The 17,864-nt window shown below is 41.6% G+C and overlaps 1 protein-coding gene across 2 annotated transcripts in view; it reads left to right on the top strand.

Annotated features, from left to right (window-relative positions):
* The window catches only part of UNC5C (unc-5 netrin receptor C), a 352,673-nt gene that overhangs the window by 267,782 nt on the left and 67,027 nt on the right, over positions 1 to 17,864 (top strand). For both annotated transcript variants that reach the window (XM_032332945.1, XM_032332944.1), the window contains exon 5: positions 15,648 to 15,828. In XM_032332945.1, coding sequence (XP_032188836.1) covers positions 15,648 to 15,828 — 181 coding nt within the window. The remainder of the gene's footprint in view (positions 1 to 15,647; positions 15,829 to 17,864) is intronic.

The following is a 17,864-nucleotide window of genomic DNA, read 5'->3' as shown; positions in this document are numbered from 1 at the left end:
AACTCCCAGGTACAAATTACACAAATCATTACAGTACAGTATGACAGATGGTTTGATAAGATTGCTTCAGCTGCACATAAAAGGAAAACAGACAAAAAGGGCTTAAGAATGAAAGTGCCTCCTGAGGTGAATATTGAAGAATGGGTAAAATTCTCTCAACAGAAAAGGAGGAGAAAGGCATTCTGGGTAGAGTGACAGAAAATGCAGTGAGTGGCCATGTTAGTGATGATCCCATGCCAAGGAAACTTCAGGAAGCTCATATGTCTAGAGAGTAGTAGTAAGTGATCAAGGTGAAGCTAGAGCAATAATTGAGGGCACTTGTAAGAGATTTCATGTGAAGTTTGGATTTCAACCTAGAAACAGTGACACAATGGAGAACATTTTAACTGAAGTTACTGTATTTAAGATTTGCTTTTTAAGGGCGCCTGGGTGGCTCAGTGGGTTAAAGCCTCTGCCTTCAGCTCAGGTCATTTGCCCAGGGTCCTGGGATGGAGCCCCGCATCGGGCTCTCTGCTCAGCGGGGAAACTGCCTTCCCCCTCTCTCTGCCTGCCTCTCTGCCTACTTGTGACCTCTCTCTCTCTCTGTGTCAAATAAATAAATTAAATCTTTTAAAAAAATTCTTTTTCAGTAAGAATTGTTGGAATTAAAGTAGTATCACAGTACTTAGGAGTAGAGGTAGAGGAGAGGAGCCGGGTTTGAAAAACCATTTTCGGGGCGCCTGGGTGGCTCAGTGGGTTAAGCCGCTGCCTTTGGCTCAGGTCATGATCTCAGGGTCCTGGGATCGAGTCCCGCATTGGGCTCTCTGCTCAGCGGGGAGCCTGCTTCTCTCTCTCTCTCTCTCTCTGCCTGCCTCTCCATCTACTTGTGATCTCTGGCTGTCAAATAAATAAAAAAATCTTTAAAAAAAAAAAAAAAACCATTTTCAGTATCATTCATAACTGAATAAAATAGTTTTTGAAGAAAGGTACAAGAGGATTCCTGTAAGCTCTGAGTGCAGGATTGGGAGGGTAATGACTCCATAATTAAATAGGAAACCAGGAGGACCACGTTTATGGATAATATGAGGAGATGCTGAGATCGATTCAACACATGTTCTGCTTTTCATTTTTGTTGAGCATTCAGATGGAGTTATCAAGAAAGTAATTGAAAATATGAATGGAACTGAACAAACATTGGGACTGGAGTTAAAGATTTTTTAGTGAACAGCCATGAGGGTGAAGGAGATCACCAGCGCATATAGGCCAATGGTTTCAAACCTGGCTCTGCATTAGCGATACCTGAAGAGCTTTTAAAAAACACCAGGGCCGGGACGCCTGGGTGGCTCAGTTGGTTAAGCAGCTGCCTTCGGCTCAGGTCATGATCCCAGCGTCCTGGGATCGAGTCCCACATTGGGCTTCCTGCTCAGCAGGAAACCTGCTTCTCCCTCTGCCTCTGTCTGCCATTCTGTCTGCCTGTGCTCGCTCTCTCCCCCCCTCTCTCTGATAAATAAATAAAATCTTAAAAAAAAAAAAAAACACACACCAGGGCCTGAGCCCTTCATAAGCCCCATTCAGTCAGAACCTCTGTAGGGGGCCGGGGCAGGGGTGGGACAAGAACAGGTCTTAAAACCTCCCTGGGTGATTCTGATGTACCAAGTTGGGAACTACCGCTATAAAATTAAAAGGAGAGAAAATGAAAGAGAGAGCCTTGCATAGGACAATGTGAACCATGCTGGATAAAATGAAGGGACCAAGGGAAGAGGTTTGGAGAAGGACAGTTAATTACGTGACATGAGAGGGATATAGGGAAATATGATGCCATTGGCTTGTTGGGCAGGGCAGCGAGGGAGGCCCCTGGTCACCTCTGCGAGTGTAGTTTGAATGGTGAGCGTGAATCCAGACAGCACTCAATTGAAGCTCAGTGGGCAGAGGAAGAGATGAGGACAGCTTAGCCACCGAGGGACAGAGAGGAGACGGAAATGAGGCTGCGAAGAGCAGGTGTGTCACAGAGTCATTTCCTTGTTGGTTGGTTTTTAGGATGGATAGGAGACATGGGTGTGTGTGTGGGTGACCTGACACAGAAGGAAGAAACAGCTTTGAGAGGAGTTTATACCTTTGGCCTTATTTGGTCTGTTTAAAAAACAAACAAACAAACAAACAAACAAAAAGACGTATGTCATCTGCTTAGATTAAGCAGGATCACAAAAACATCCAGTAAATATGTTGATGACCGGGGACCTCAGGAAGTCAGAGTGGGACAAAGTGAGCAGTGAGTGCAGCTTTTGAGTGTGTGATTGTGTGAGGAGGAGGTGGGAATTGGCCTCGCAAGTGGGGCGAGCGCCTTCTGCAGAAACTGGCTCTTTTTCCCATTTCCTAACATTTTTCACGAGAGGAAGATGACCTTATTTGTGTTTGCATTTTCCTGATTGAACATTGAACAAAGTCTCACAATATGAAGATTGCCCTTTACAGAACGATCTCACATTGCTCAGCACCCTTGCTGCGGAGCACGTTGCCTAAGAAAATAACAGCCCGCAGAGTGTTCAGTTAGATTTAACACAGGTGAGTCATAACATATGGGTATGTGCTCAAGGGAGGGGTTTTTTTTTAGGGATAGAATTTGATGGAACGCTGTTAGTAAAAAATATATACATTAAAAATATTTTTAAGTATCTTTCATTTTGCACTAGATGTTCCTTTCGCTTATTAAACTTAAATTTTACTTTGTAAACGTCTTTGAAACTAGTAAAGACACTAAATCAGATAGTGTTCTATTATCATATATTATGTTCAGGGACCCATTAGTGGCATAGGAGGGCCTCCTTCAATTTTGATGAATGCCAAGAATTGTAATGACCTGATTTGCAGAAGAATTTGTCACCCTGTCATTATAGGCTTTTCCTCTCTCAAATACCACACTAATCTTCTCGATTAGCTTGTCCCCAACTTGGGCCACCCTAGAGGCTTTTATATTCTCATACAAATGTATCTTGGGAACATTGGGATGCAGGAGATGCCTTCATTTTGAAAAGCAGAGGGCACGTTTTCAGGGCAGTTGGTTTTAGGATGAAGTGTATATGAAGTTAAAGATATAAATACAGATTTCCCTTAAATATCTTTTTGTTTCTGCACTCCTTAGAACATTTTTGCATATTGCTGGTTACTTGATTTCCAGCTTGAAATCCACATACCTTCATACTCTTCTTTAAACTGAAAAGAGTTTTCCCTTAGTCGTTTATATGGCAGTGTAATACTTTATATGGTTTAGGTCAAGATGCTATATCTCAGGTCATTTGCATGTAAAGAGAACCCTGTAATGATGGGATTAAAAACTTGCCCCCTCCTAAAGACATTTCAGGTCACTGCCAAAAATTGGGGTGCATCTTCCAAGAGCAAGGATACTTTCCTGATGTCCCTGAAATCAAAGCACACCCAATCAGTTGTAATGTTGGCTCTGAAAGTGAACCTGTGCTGGTCCTGTTAAGATTGAGCTGGGTGGTGGTGATAACAGAGATTGGGGCTGATGGCCCTATCCTAGGGTCACACTGCTTCCTGACAGAGCGCTAGCTAGAGGCTAGCCCAGGTCCATGTCCTGGAGTAACTAACATGTTCTTGGTGTCCCAGCTTCTGCTAGCTACCACCCTGTGATCTGGAGCCCCCTCCATGGGTGCTTATGTCTGTCGCTCTACAGTGGCTTCCAAGAACTCAGGGCTCAGACAGTCCGGCATCCAGATCTGTGCTCCTCCATGAGCTTTGTAAGCCCACACCAGTTACTCTTTCTGAACTTCATTCTCCTCATCTGAAAAATGGGTCTATACATACCTCCCTCACAGAGTAGTCGTGAGGAATAGAGATCATGTATCTAGAGTACCTCGCTTGGTACCTGAAATACTCCATACCAGCCCATTGGTTTCTCTTTTTGCTCTCCGCACCAACACATTTCATTCTGCTCACCCCCTCACTGCCCTCCCAATTTTAGGACAGGGAAAATGTTCTGCTTTTGAACTCTTTCTTAAAGATTCGCACTTGGGACCACAGGGCAGCTGTCACCCTAAAGGATGGCAGTTATCCTATAACCACAGCATGAGCCATAATATCTACCTTTCCTTTCCTATTGGACCAGTCCAGCTGCCCCAGAATCTTCTCTGAGTAGAGAGAAAGAGAAGCAAAGAAGAGAGTTCAGGATAGTCACTCCTGAACTGGGGGCCATAGTGAGAGCAGAGATGACCAGAAGGAAACTCCCTCTTTTGGGAACCTGGATAAATGGTTAAATCCATTAAATCCAAGATGTGTTTGCTGTTTTCTGCAGGCGGGGGGTGGGGGGGTGGGGGGTGGGGGGTGGGAGGGAATTGGATAGAGACCAGTGTCATTAAAAGAACAAGTGATGACTATATATTTTTTTTAAGATTTTGTTTATTTGACACACAGAGATAGAGAGAGAGAGCACAAGCAGGCAGAGTGGCAGGCAGAGGGAGAGAGAGAAGCAGCCTCCCTACCAAGCAAGGAGTCTGATGTGGGACTCGATCCCTAGACCCGAGTGTCCATGAGCATGAGCCGAAGGCAGGTGCTTAACTGACTGAGCCACCTGGGCTCCCCAACTGATGACCATTTTATGTTATCTATTCATCACTTCCCCCCTAGCACACAAATGGGTAGCCTGTGATTTCTAAGAGCATAATCCAATTTGGAGGCTGCATGGGTCCAAATAATAAAAACAAGAAATGGCTTATTACTAAAAAGAGAGGGAGAGGGGGAGATGGCGGATAGACTGGACATCATGGGGTACCAAGAGAGAAAGGAGTGTGTCCAAAAAAACATATTTCATTAAGCAGACAAATGTAAAATTATTTTCATGTTATGAGGGTTAAGTTGTTTATGGAAAATAAGAATATGCTTGAATCATTTATTCCTTAGACTCTTTAAGAATCTTTTCTTTTTTAGAATATTAGTATTGAGGGACAGCTGGGCGGCTCAGTCAGTTAAGCATCTCCCTCTAGGTTTTGACTCAGATCATGATCTTGGGGTCATGGGATCGAGCCATGCATTGGGCTCTGCAGTCTTCGGAGAATCTATTTAAGATTCTCTCCCTCTTGGGGTGCCTGGGTGGCTCAGTGGGTTAAAGCCTCTGCCTTCAGCTCAGGTCATGATCCCAGGGTTCTGGGATCAAGCCCCACATCGGGCTCTCTGCTCAGCGGGGAGCCTGCTTCCCCCCTCTCTGCCTGCTTCTGTGCCTACTTGTGATCTCTGTCTGTCCAATAAATAAATAAAATCTTAACAACAACAACAACAAAAATATTCTCTCTGTCTTTATCTGTCACTCCCCCACTTGTGCTCTCTCTCTCTCTCAGATTAGTAATATCTTTCAAAAAAAGAATATTAATATTTAACATAAAAACTTGAAACCTGACCAAGTGGCTGGTTCTGTATTTGGAGCCAGTTTCATGAAACCAGTTTTAAGCTGTTCTTTTTCTTTTGTCTCTACATATTATATTGAGTTGTAATTATGACTTAAAAACACATAACAAATATTTTGAATGTTAAAAGAAAAAAGAACAAGCAATGATGACTAACTTGAAGTTGCAGGAAAACACAACTGGGAAACTCAGATAAAATGAAAAGTATAAAAATGTGGGTGGTCTGGGTCTAGGTAAAAGTAATAGTAATATATAAATTGCCTCTCGTTTATGCCTGATTATGAAGTACAAGAATAACTTTCTCAAATTAATCTTGCTAAAATTTCTTTTATTAAAAATCTTTCCTACTCATACTTTCAAGAATGAATCTAGTGTGATGATTTGCTTGTAATCTAAAAAAATTAGAAAATAATATTTATGCAGACTGATTAAAATGCCATGTTATACTTTCTCTAAAGCACACACATGCTAATGACACCTCTAGACATGGATTCACAAAATATAAATGGAAATATGTATTTAGGTTTAGCATACAAACTAGATTGGCCAATTTAATACTTAATCATTTATATATTTCTAGTGCAATCTTAAAGAGTTGTAATCTAATGGTGAGTTGATTTTGTCTCAAAAAAAAATGTCAGAGAAAGCTAAAGGAATTCAGATATCAAGATACTTTCCTTTTTGTTTTTATTATTTTTATAAATATATTTATTTATTCATGAGAGACAATGAGGGGCCGGGGGGCAACGGTAGAGGGAGAAGCAGATTCCCCACAGAGCATGGAGCCTGTGCAAGGCTGCATCCCAGGACCCTGGGATCATGACCTGAGCCGAAGGCACTCAGGCGCCCCAAGGCATCATTCCTTAAATGATTTTATTTACTTATTTGAGAGAGTGCACGAGCAGTGGGGAGGGGCGGAAGGAGAGGGAGAAGCAGACTCCCCATTGAGCTGAGAGCCCAATGCTGGACTTGATCCCAAGACCTCAGTATCAGGTCCTGACCCATAGACAGACACTTAACTGACTGAGCCACCCAGGTGCCCCTCCTTTTCGTCTTTAAATTAACACCATTTCTCTGCCATTTTTTAGAGTAGTTTGGGTTTTTTCCTATCTCCTTTAAATGTATCCTTAATGAATACTAAATAATTTAAGCATGTTTACTGTATGTCAGGCACCATATGTAATTTGTATATTAACTCATTTGATCTTTACAAACCTTACAGAATGCATTTGAGGATTATCCCCATTTTATAAATAAGGACCCTGAGGCAAGGCAAAGATGAGGAACTTAACCACGAGAGACACAGAGGTGACAGAGTTCGATTTTGAACCCAGGCAGTCAGGTTCCAGAGCAGCCCTTCAGCTGCTTCTTAAAGGAGGATTTTCCGTTGTACACAGTGGGATTAATCAACAGCAAACATAACAACAGAATATGCAAATAGGACATCCTAACATTGCCCTGTAACTATTTTTATTACCTCTTAATAAATTCCCATTTCTTGATAAACACTTGAGTCAATTATTTCAAATGTGCCCCAAATTATTGAAAAGACTGCAGTTACTGAGTCACAAGGACAGACACGCTACTTTGTCTCACTGCAGTGCTGACAACAAGTTATGGTTTATGGGCAAAGCCTTTTATTGTTTCTGAACTACAACCTATTTTTCTCTCTTCTTGAATGTTTTATACATAGCTAAAAATAACTTCTAACTCAGAAAGACTTCTCCCATGTATAAATCAGATGGTTTGCTAAATGCGAGGGGTGGGAGGAAGCCACATCTCCGGGTGAAATCAACAAACAGCATTGAAATGACCCAAATAAGAACAGAATTCAGAGGCCAGACCAAAGTACTGACTCCTGATGAACCAAGATTAGCTTACAAATAAATAGCAGTGCAACAATACAATTAATTACTATTCCATGCAATAAATTTCTAACACAACAAGAGATTGTTTACTGCTTCTTGGGATTTCACATACAGTTTATGTAAGGAGATTCGCTGTGAAATTACTTCAAATGGAAGAATGTCACTTTATCTGATGCTGTTGGGTTCTGGAGACACTGCATGAAAAGGATTTTTTTTATATAAAAAGATACATTTATAAAGATTTGTGTTGATTTCCCTTGCTGATTTAGACAGCCTCTTACATGATAAACAGAATTATTCTCATGTATTGCAAGCACTTATCTGATTTGCCCCTTTCTCCCCTAGCACTTGACACCATGCCTCACATGTAGATACTCAGTGTTTGTGGAATGAAATTGAAAAAAAACAAGGTGACTGCCTCTTTGTTTATGAAAAATTAAAGTTCTTGGGGAGCTGGATTTTAGGCTCAGATTTACCATGATCACCTAGATTCTGTGTTTACCAGATGAAGTCTGCAATAATTACTCAAACACCCTCTCTTACTTCTCCAAGGGACAAACAGGTATAATGGGGGTTAGAGTGGAATGCCACTTTCAAAGATCCCTTAGTTAAAACGTGCTGTCCACATGACACTTTAGACTCAGAATTGTTACTGAGACATTGGGGGTCTCCGAGCATAATTCTAGAAGTCCCCATTTATCTTATGCTTTAAGTCCAGTGAGTCATTTGAAGGCCCAGCCAGCTCTGAAAGATTTCACCTTGGGCACTAGAGATTTGTGTTTTTAATCTCCAGTAGGACTTAGTTAGAAGAGATGTTTGAAATGGCCTCACTAAATATATTTAATATTATTTTTTTCCAGTGAGAGCAGCAACTTTATAGAGATCTAAAAATGTGTGTAACAGACTTGATCCCACTACATGTCTCGTTTCTATTCATATATTCACCAAATACTAACTAAGCACCTACTATATGCCAGTTTAAAGCCCCAAAGCTCAATGTTATATGATCAAAAAATTGATCAAAATTTGTGGAGCTTAAATTCTGGTGGAGGAGACAACTGCTAAGTGAAGTATAGACTATCTGAGATGGTGAGCAGTGCCACGCCAAAAATACAGAAAAGAGGGTGAGAGATTATGGGCATAGGCAGAGAGAGATGTTGCAATTGTAAAGGTAAATCAGGTAATGACTCACTAAGAAGGTGACAACTCAAGATCCGAAGAAGAGAAAGGAGAAAATCATGCAGATACCTGGGGAAGAGAGAGATGATTTCAGGCAGGGTTACCAGCAGACTCAATATCCGCCAGGCAAGGGCTGCACTGATGTGTGTAAAGACCACCAAAGGTGGCAGCATGCTAAAGAGATGAGAGAAGAGAAAGGGAACAAGGTGATCTCAAGAGAGGTCAGGGTTCCTGGCGATGCTGGGCCTGGTGGGTCCTTATAAGGACTCAGTTTGGGAACAAAGCAAGATAGGGAGCCTTCAGAGGGCTAGAGATAAGATGTGACATGATCCGACTTAGAGTCTGAAGATCACTCTGCTGTGTTGAGAATAGACCATTGATGGCCAAGGAGAAAAGCAAAGATAAGACAGAAAGTTGCCGCCATAATCTAGGAGGGAAAAGATGGTGGTTTGAACCAGGAGAGGGTGGGTGGTGAAGGAACAGGAAATGTTCAAATCCTAACATGCTGCTCTGACTTCCAATGGGCAAAGAGAGAGGTAGAGAGGAGTCAAGGTCAAGTCTGAGGTTTTTGTCTAAGTAACTGGGAGCATAGAGTTGGCATTAACTAAGATGGACAACGCTGTGGGAGGAGCAGGTCTGGAAGTGCAGTGCAGGAGGTCGGTCTTAGACCCCCCAGTGGAGCTGAAAGAAGGCAGTTGGATATATGAGTCTGGAGTTCAGGGGCGGGTCTAGACTGAAGATAAATTTAGTGTGAAAGACCTCTGCATGAGACTGGATGAGCTCACCAAGGAAGTGAATATAGACAGAAAACAGAAAAAAAACAAGAGATGCAGGGACAGCCTCCACAGGGGAACAGACTTCTGCCCCGGGAAGCTGTGGGAGATGGAGTGAAATAAAACAAAATCCAGGTGCCCTGACCAAGAAAGCAGGTGAGGAGGAGGGAGAAACCAGTGTCCAACCTGTGGCTGAGTCCTGTAACTTAAGTACTAACACCTCACCAGTCCATTTCACAAAATGGAAGGGATTGGTGACTTCGGAAAGAGCAGGACAGGTGGAAAGCTGGAGGTGATTGTGCGTTAGGATAGATTCAGCAGAGATGAAGAGGACAGGAAATGGAGGGAATAGCAACAAGTACTCCAAAGCCTTTTGTAAGGTTAGCAAAGAAATTTGGAGGTGACTGCAGGAAGAAATGAGTGGGGAGGGTTTTAAGTTGTGGAAAATACTTGTATGTCTGTATGCTGATGGAAATAATTCCATGTAGAGGGAATATTAATGATTTAAGAGACAGAGAGGAGCCTTGCCCTTGACCAGGCTTGAGGGAGTGGGGTGCAGAATATAAATGAGAGGTGGCAAGTGGGAACATGGAGAGCTGACCAGTAACCAGAGAGAGGGTGAAGGATAAGGGTGGGGAGGGGGATGGTGGGAGTTCTGGAAGATGTCTCGTGATTGTCACTTTTTTCAGTGGAGGAAAAATCGTGGTCATCAGCTGAAAGTGAGGATAGAGAGGGAGGTAGTGTTTAAGGAGAGAGGAGAAGGTGTGAAATAGCTGTCTAGAAGGATAGGACCATGAACAGATGATGAAAATATAGTACAATTTTTTGGCAGAATTAAGGGCCCATTTGTGTTCTGTTATCATGAATTTAAGATGAGTCTACTCGATATGGCTGTGCCCAGCCACGTTCTGCTGCAAATCTCTGAAGGTGGTGTCGGGTAAGAGTGGCCAAGTGAGTGCCTTAGGGAAGGAGAGGGATGGGGGCGCTGAGAATGTGAGGCAAGGGATTGTTGAGAAGATGGCCATGGCCATTGAAAAGTGGTGAATAGAGAAGAGGGAATGTGAGAGGGGTGGGAGAGAAGATTGGGAAGTTTAGTAGATTTATGGGTCCTGGTGAGAGTTAGTCACAACAGAGGTCCTAGACAGGGTAAACCAGAAAAACAGGGAAGGGAAGAAAGGGGTGATAACTGAACTTGGGTTTCAGAGGGGTTGCAATTAATGATAATATGGACAAGAGCTAGACAGGAGATTGTCTAACTTCGATGTGCATATAAATTCCTGAATTTCTTGTTGAGATGCTTATTTTGATTCAGTAAGTATAAGTGGGCAGACCTGAGATTCTGCATTCCTATCAGGCTTCCAGATTACATAGATGCTTCTTGTCCAGGAATCTCATTTAAGAGACAGTTAGAGTGGTACTCCTCAACCCTATCAGTAAGTCACAGCTCCTTGAGGAGTTTAAAAAATACAGAAACTAGACCAGTCTTGACTGGTGAATCAGGGTTTCTGTGGGTTACATTTAATTTCTCTGGATTGGACATAGAATTGATATATTATGAATCTCCAAATTATTCTACAGTGAGGCCATGATTGAAAGTCTTTGGCCTTTGAGTGTGAGTTTCTTAGAGACCAAGATCATAACAGGAAGGAGGGCCATGTAATTGAGAGGCCAAAATGTTGAAAGTGTCATGTTTGTGGTTATTAAAATCATTAGAAATTATGACAGGAAATGTGCTGGATTAAGTGACTATGAGTCCAGAGGTCTGTAGATGACTACAAAAAAAAAAAAAAGAAAGAAAGAAAGAAAGTGGGTGACATAATATGATGGCATGAGATTCAAGGCAAAGCTGTTTGGAGAGAATGGTCTAGAATAGATAGGCCAGAACAAGGAAGACACTTACAGACCTCCCCCCACCGCCAGGATGAGTATATGTTGGATTTGGGAAATCAAACATCCACCACTTGAGAGAACTCCAGAAAAAAACATAGCAGCATCATGAAGGGCTAGATTTTAGTTAAAGAAAAATGAAGAAAACAATCTAAAAAGAGTTTCAAGTTTGGGACTATTTTGCTGCTGCATTCCGAAGCAGCGTGGAAGGCTGCAGAGGCTTCTGCAGGGTGGGAGATGCGGAGGCACAGAGCAGTATGGGGGTCCTAGTGCAGGCAGTGAGTGATGACCTTAGTTTCTTGTGGATATGTGGTCTCAAAGCAGGACATCGCGGCAGCTAGGAGTACTGGCATGAAGGGAACAGGGGGTAGGGGACTTACCAGAAGCTGGCGGAGCCCACGGCTCACCTCTCCATTCCTATGGCTATTTCTCTGTTTCTCTAAACAAAGGCATTACGAATGAGCCTGGTATGAAAACAGCAAAACTGAGCTTCTCTGGTTAATCTCAGAGTTGGGGAGGAGGGCCATGTCCCCTACAGAACCCTGGGGGTCTCCACAGTACTTTTGGGGTTCTTCAGGGGCACTCAGAACTCAGGTCATAATCATTGCTCCAGCACTGGCAAGATATTCAAGAGAAATGCAGAAGGATATTTGAAAGTAAAGATGGTTTACCCAGTAATCATAGAGGTCTTTTTAGATCTTGTCAATTGTGGTGATTCCTTTGATAGCTCAGTTGGTAGAGCGGAGGACTGTAGATCTTGTCAATTGTGTATATTGCTCATTTTCTTCCATGTAATAAGCTTTCAAATAAACAAGTTGTTTGCAATATCCCTTAGGATCTCTTTATGTCACTTATGATCCGGATTATATCACTATTATTAACTGATGTGATTTAAATAGAAGAAACTATAGTTTTCAACAGTCACAGGTTAGGTTGGATTCTCCAGAAGCAAACTATGAGGCCAAGATTTGAATGCAAGAGGTTTTTTATGGAAACATTGCTAGGAGAGAGAACTTTCTAGGTGGGTGGAGCATGCTGGACAGAAAATTAGAAGCCCAGTAGGTGTGGACATGCAGGTGACACCTCATGGAGATAGCTTCATCCTCATCCCGCAGGGGAAGTCTGGAGAATAGCAGTTCAGATTCTGACCCCAGCTAGACACAAAGCATATTTCCATACCCATGAGACAATGGCTAAGGCAGAGGTTGTGAGGCAGGGGAGTTGTGAACCCTTAGGCATTCCGAGACAGAGTCCAGGAGTCTGAGACCCATCTTTCAAAGAGTAGGAATTGTGGATCCTTGAAAGAAAAGTACTATGAGGGGTGCCTGGGTGTCTCAGTGGGTTAAAGCCTCTGCCTTCGGCTCTGGTCATGATCCCCGGATCCTGGGATCTCCTGGGATCGAGCCCCGCGTCAGGCCCTCTGCTCGGCGGGGAGCCTGCTTCCCCGTCTCTGTCTGCCAGCCTCTCTGCCTGCTTGTGATCTCTGCCTGTCAAATAAATAAATAAAATCTTTAAAAAAAAAAGTACTATGAGCACACACATATGCACACACTCAGTGGATCCAAGAACAACTCAGAGAAGCCCAACAGTGACTTCTATAAGTAGAAAGCTTTCTTTAGAATGGCATAGATATGCTATATAAAGATTAGATTTAAAAAATTAATGTCTGCTTTCAATCATTATCAATGATAATTAATTATAATTGTTCATTATTGTCAACATTTCATAGCAGTATGGATTTTGCTACCTTCTCTCTTGTGTTTCTAATGAGATCATACTACTATACACATACGGCCAAATTTCTTAAAATTATTGTTTATTGATTTATTTTGATTTAACTACATAAAATAGCAATCTTAAATCTTAAGTTCAAATGAATACATTAGTTTTTGTTTTTTCCCAGAGTATGTGGAATTAATATATTTTAAGTTTAAAAAGAAACTAAAAAAGAAAGATATTTTCTTCCATATTAAAATATTTTATAATTTCATTGATTTTCAATGCCATGTCATGTTATTTTCTTTTTTTTTTAATTAAATTTAATTTTTTTTCAGTGTTCCAAAATTTAGATTTTGAGACAATCCAAGTCAAGAGAGTATGACTCTCTGATCAGATATATCCAAGCATGGACCTGACTTAAAGTGCTGTCTGTATTTGGAAACAAAAATGCATGTTTTCAAGTTCCGCTGTTTTAAATGGATTCCACTCTGTTTCTCACTACCATAGTGTAAATACCAAGAACCTTTCTCCATTTTTTTATTATTATTATGTTATGTTAGTCACCATTTCGTACATCATTAGTTTTTGATGTAGTGTTTCATGATTCTTTAGTTGCATATAACACCGAGGGCTCATCACAAGTGCCCTCCTTAATACCCATCACCAGGCTCACCCATCCCCCCACCCCCTCCCCTCTAAAACCCTCAGTTTGTTTCCTCGAGTCCACAGTATCTCATGGTTCTTCCCCCCCACATCGAGTTCTCCCCTTTATTTTTCCCTTCCTTCTCCTAATGCCCTCCATACTATTCTTTATGTTTCACAAATAAGTGAAACCATATGATAATTGACCTTCTCTGCTTGATTTATTTCACTCAGCATAATCTCCTCCAGTCCCATCCATGTTGAAGCAAAATTTGGGTATTCATCATTTCTGATGCTTGAGTAATATTCCATTGTGTATATGGATCACATCTTCTTTATCCATTCATCTGGTGAAGGGCATATTGGCGCTTTCCACAGTTTGGCTATTGTGGACATTGCTGCTATGAACATTAGGGAGCATATGACCCTTCCTTTCACTACATCTGTATCTTTGCGGTAAATACCCAGGTGTGCAATTGCTGCATCATAGGGGAGCTCTATTTTTAATTTTTTGAAGAAACAACACACTTTTCCAAAGCGGCTGCACCAACTTGCATTCCCACCAATAGTGTAACAGGGTTCCCCTTTCTCCACAACCTCTCCAACACTTGTTTCTTGCCTTGTTAATTTTTGCCATCCAAGATCAAAAAGAGGTGGTTCCGTGGTGTAATGGTGAGCATTCTGGACTCTGAATTCGACATCTAAAAGAACTTCTCAAACTCAACTCTCAAAAACAGATAATCAAGTCCAAAAATGGGCAGAAGACATGAACAGACACTTCTCAAAACTTCTTTAGTTTTAGCCATATTCAAATGGCTCACAGACACATGAAAAAATGTTCATCATCATTAGCCATCAGGGAAATTCAAATTGAAACTACATTTAATACCACCTTATACCAGTTAGAATGCAAAAATTGATGAGGCTAGAAATGTTTTGCCATTTCAAAATTTATATCACTACAAACAGTTGCCCTTAACTACATCCTCATAGGTTTATTTCAGGATTGTTGCTGGTTTTTGCTTCCCCCTTTAAATTGTGGCTTCTCGTCTAAGGATTAGAGAAGTATTATTTTAGAGTCCCTATGTTGGATGTAATTTAGAGCTGTACCACATCAAACCCACTGACAGATTTAGAGATTAATTTCCAGACCTCTTGTGGTGCCAGCAAAACTCCTTAAGATTTTGAAAATGGCAACATTGTTGACTCTCTACTGCTAAAGATTACTTGTATCCATTATCCCATCACTGCAAAAGAAAAGTTTAAGTGTGGCAAATATAAACGTTCTGCTTTATGGAAAAACCTGTGCATAGGAAAAAAAAAAAAAAAGAGGAAGAAGAAGAATCAATTTATAGGACAAGAAATCGTTTATCCTCCATTAGGACAGCTTATACAGCTGTATCTCCTTCCTTTCAATCCATAAGGATAACATTGCTGTTGCTAAATGTTATTTGCATGAAAAAATAGTTCAGTATTTTTGAACAGTCACATATTAGGTCAGGCTCCCCAGAAGCAAACCAAGCCTAGTGATCCACAAAAAGAGAACTTTGAGAATAATGTATATGCTCTTTGGATTATATTGAAAGTTGATACAAAACCTTTTTTCCTCCAAGTATTTTGGCTTGAAAGCATCTCCAAATATGTGTTTCCTACATTTTAACATAAATGCGTTTTGGGGGAAATTTAATCCATATGTTTCAGCAAGGTTTCATGTAAATCATCCAAATGTTGGTTTATTAGAGCTACATGATGTCTAAGATGCCTTTTGAGCTTTTTTAATAGTCTTTACATTCTTTTGTGAAAAGCCGTGAGTAAGTTGCCAAGAGTAAACAAATCAAATAGCAAAGAGCTTTGAGTTCAGTTTGAAATGCTTAGCCTATTATTTTTGATTGGGTTCTGAACTTGGCAGTGCACATTCCCTGTTCCTGCCCTCAGGGCTAAGTGAAAACAATTCGAATGCTGTATTTCCCAATCGGTTAATTGACATTTGAGAATTAATGGAGTACAGACAGAATCGTGTTTGGCAGGTGAGTGATACTTTACGTGACCTCAGAAAGTTACTTCCTCTGGTTTGCAGAAGCTCAGAGCATGGAGAAATGTTACACAAATTATGAAGCGCGTGTAAGGACAGACAGCCGTTGAGGGATCCATACTGGGGATTTCTCTATTTCTCTTTGCATCTTTAGGTGGAATGGTTGAAAAATGAAGACATAATTGATCCCGTTGAAGATCGGAATTTTTATATTACTATTGATCACAACCTCATCATAAAGCAGGCCCGTCTCTCAGATACTGCAAACTATACTTGTGTGGCCAAAAACATCGTTGCCAAGAGGAAAAGCACGACAGCAACTGTCATAGTCTATGGTGAGTGAGCTGTCCAAGTCTCAATCTAGTTCACGTCAAACTACCGTTTCCCGTTTTAATTTAAAATCTCCAGGAGAGTCCCTTGGCAACCCCCATGGCTACTCTCTCCCAGCCTCGGGCTCCGACAGTGAGACTTACCTGCTTCCCTGACACTCATAGAAAGACTAGGCTTGGAAATTCCTAACCCTTGTCAGTGAGCTTATGGGGAAGATGAAGGAAAGCTGCCTGGGCACTGACACCAGAGCCAGCAGATGTCCCTGCCTCTCTAAGACTCTCTGTACCCCAGACCCCCCAGAGCTAGAGTTGGGAGATGGAGATGCTTGAGTCATCCTGCTCATCCATCTGCGGCTCAGTCAAGTAAAGGAGCTGACCTGTTCCCCCAAACACATCAGATCAACGTTGACTTCCTGGAACTTGCCTCACTCACTCCCTCCAGGGTTCTTAGAGTGAAGGCAAAAACTGCTATGTCTGTGGCCCTCATCCTAACCACGAGGCGAGGTTTAACAGAATGATTTCTTCCAGAAGCTTTCCTTCCACACGCTGCTCCTTTCTAGTCCAGCTCATCTCTGATGGGGCCTCTCCTTTCTCCAGAAATACTCAACAGTTCCGCTCCCAATTTTGCTCTAGCGTGTGATGCTTTTATTTCTCTACACTTTTTAGCACTCACTTGTCTTCCAGGCATTCTATGGGTGGTTTCATTTCCCTAGCTGTGCAGTAAGCTCCATTCTAGATGGAGAGACCACTCTATGCATTTCTCACAGCGTCGGACATACAGAAGGTCCTCATATGCTTGATGATTTATTGTATCAAAGGTCACCTAACAACCCTGGGAAGGATTTTGAGGGTATGCCACCTCTTACATGAGAGGCCTATGTCACACCACCCACTTAGGGAAGCTTCTCATGGCTGCATTAGTGTTAAATGATATTCCAGGGGCCTTCGGATGTGGGTGACTGTGAAGGAAGGGCAGCTATTGGCAAGTATCTGGCTCATGGTACTTACTGCTGATAGTGCCCTTCGGATGGATGTCTCCATTCTGTAAGGGGTTATAAGAAACAGGAGCCACTGTGAGGTTCCAAAGGCTAAATATGGTGACGCTTTAAATCTCTCGTTTTCATTACAAGACAGATACAGACTATTTTTTAATCTTCTGAGTACTCTGAAGCTGAATTTCCTCGTCAAGATAATGGCTGTTAAATTATAAGCTGTTGCCTCTCTTCAGTCACAATGAAATGATTCCTCTTTTTGTCTTTTTCTAAACCGGCTGAAGGACTTGATTAACAATTTGAAGGACAAAAGAGAAACGGAGCGCATCACAGCACGTAGTAATCATAGATAACTAATGAAGACAGACTCTCTGTGTATGCATTATATAGATGTTTAATATATATGCAAATCTCTCTTCCTATGTATAGCATGCTTTCAATATCTATAAATACAAGCTGAACATTGTTGTTAGAAAGAATCAAACACAAGGAACTTGAACATTTTGAGTTCAAAAAATAGCATTGGACTAAGGGTCAGGAGACTTGTGCTCTCAGACTAGCACTCCCTCTGACTGACCCTAAGTGGATCACTTGTCCCGGGTGCTAGGAGCCTGTGTCTCCTTCTCTGTAGAATGGGAGAATAAGTCTGGGATTTTCACATTCCTTTTTTTTTTTTTCTCTAGAAGTTTATGATTATTCATTTCTCATTAAAATCCTACCGGGGCGGGGGGACCTACCAGAGCATTACTATAACCCCAAATATTGGCCTGCCAGTATGCTAGTAAGCAATTTACACTGACAATTCCATGACATCTGGTTTTGTAAAGCTGAGCAGGTTAAGTTGCTTTCTGGAACACTGACTGAAACTCAACCTATCAACCATCTGTTTGTCCTTCTCATGGCCCCATAAAGGAAGTCGTCCCAGGCTCATAGATGAGGCTCACCAGAATTCCACAGCAAAACATATACATCTAATGAGTACTTCATTTTTGAGTCGGCTGTGTGTATTTATTTTTGTTAGTATCATGTTTAGATTGAAAATGCATGTCT

Source organism: Mustela erminea, chromosome 2 (assembly GCF_009829155.1).
Source record: "Mustela erminea isolate mMusErm1 chromosome 2, mMusErm1.Pri, whole genome shotgun sequence".
NCBI lineage: Eukaryota > Metazoa > Chordata > Mammalia > Carnivora > Mustelidae > Mustela > Mustela erminea.
This window is presented reverse-complemented; position numbering and strand designations above follow the sequence as displayed.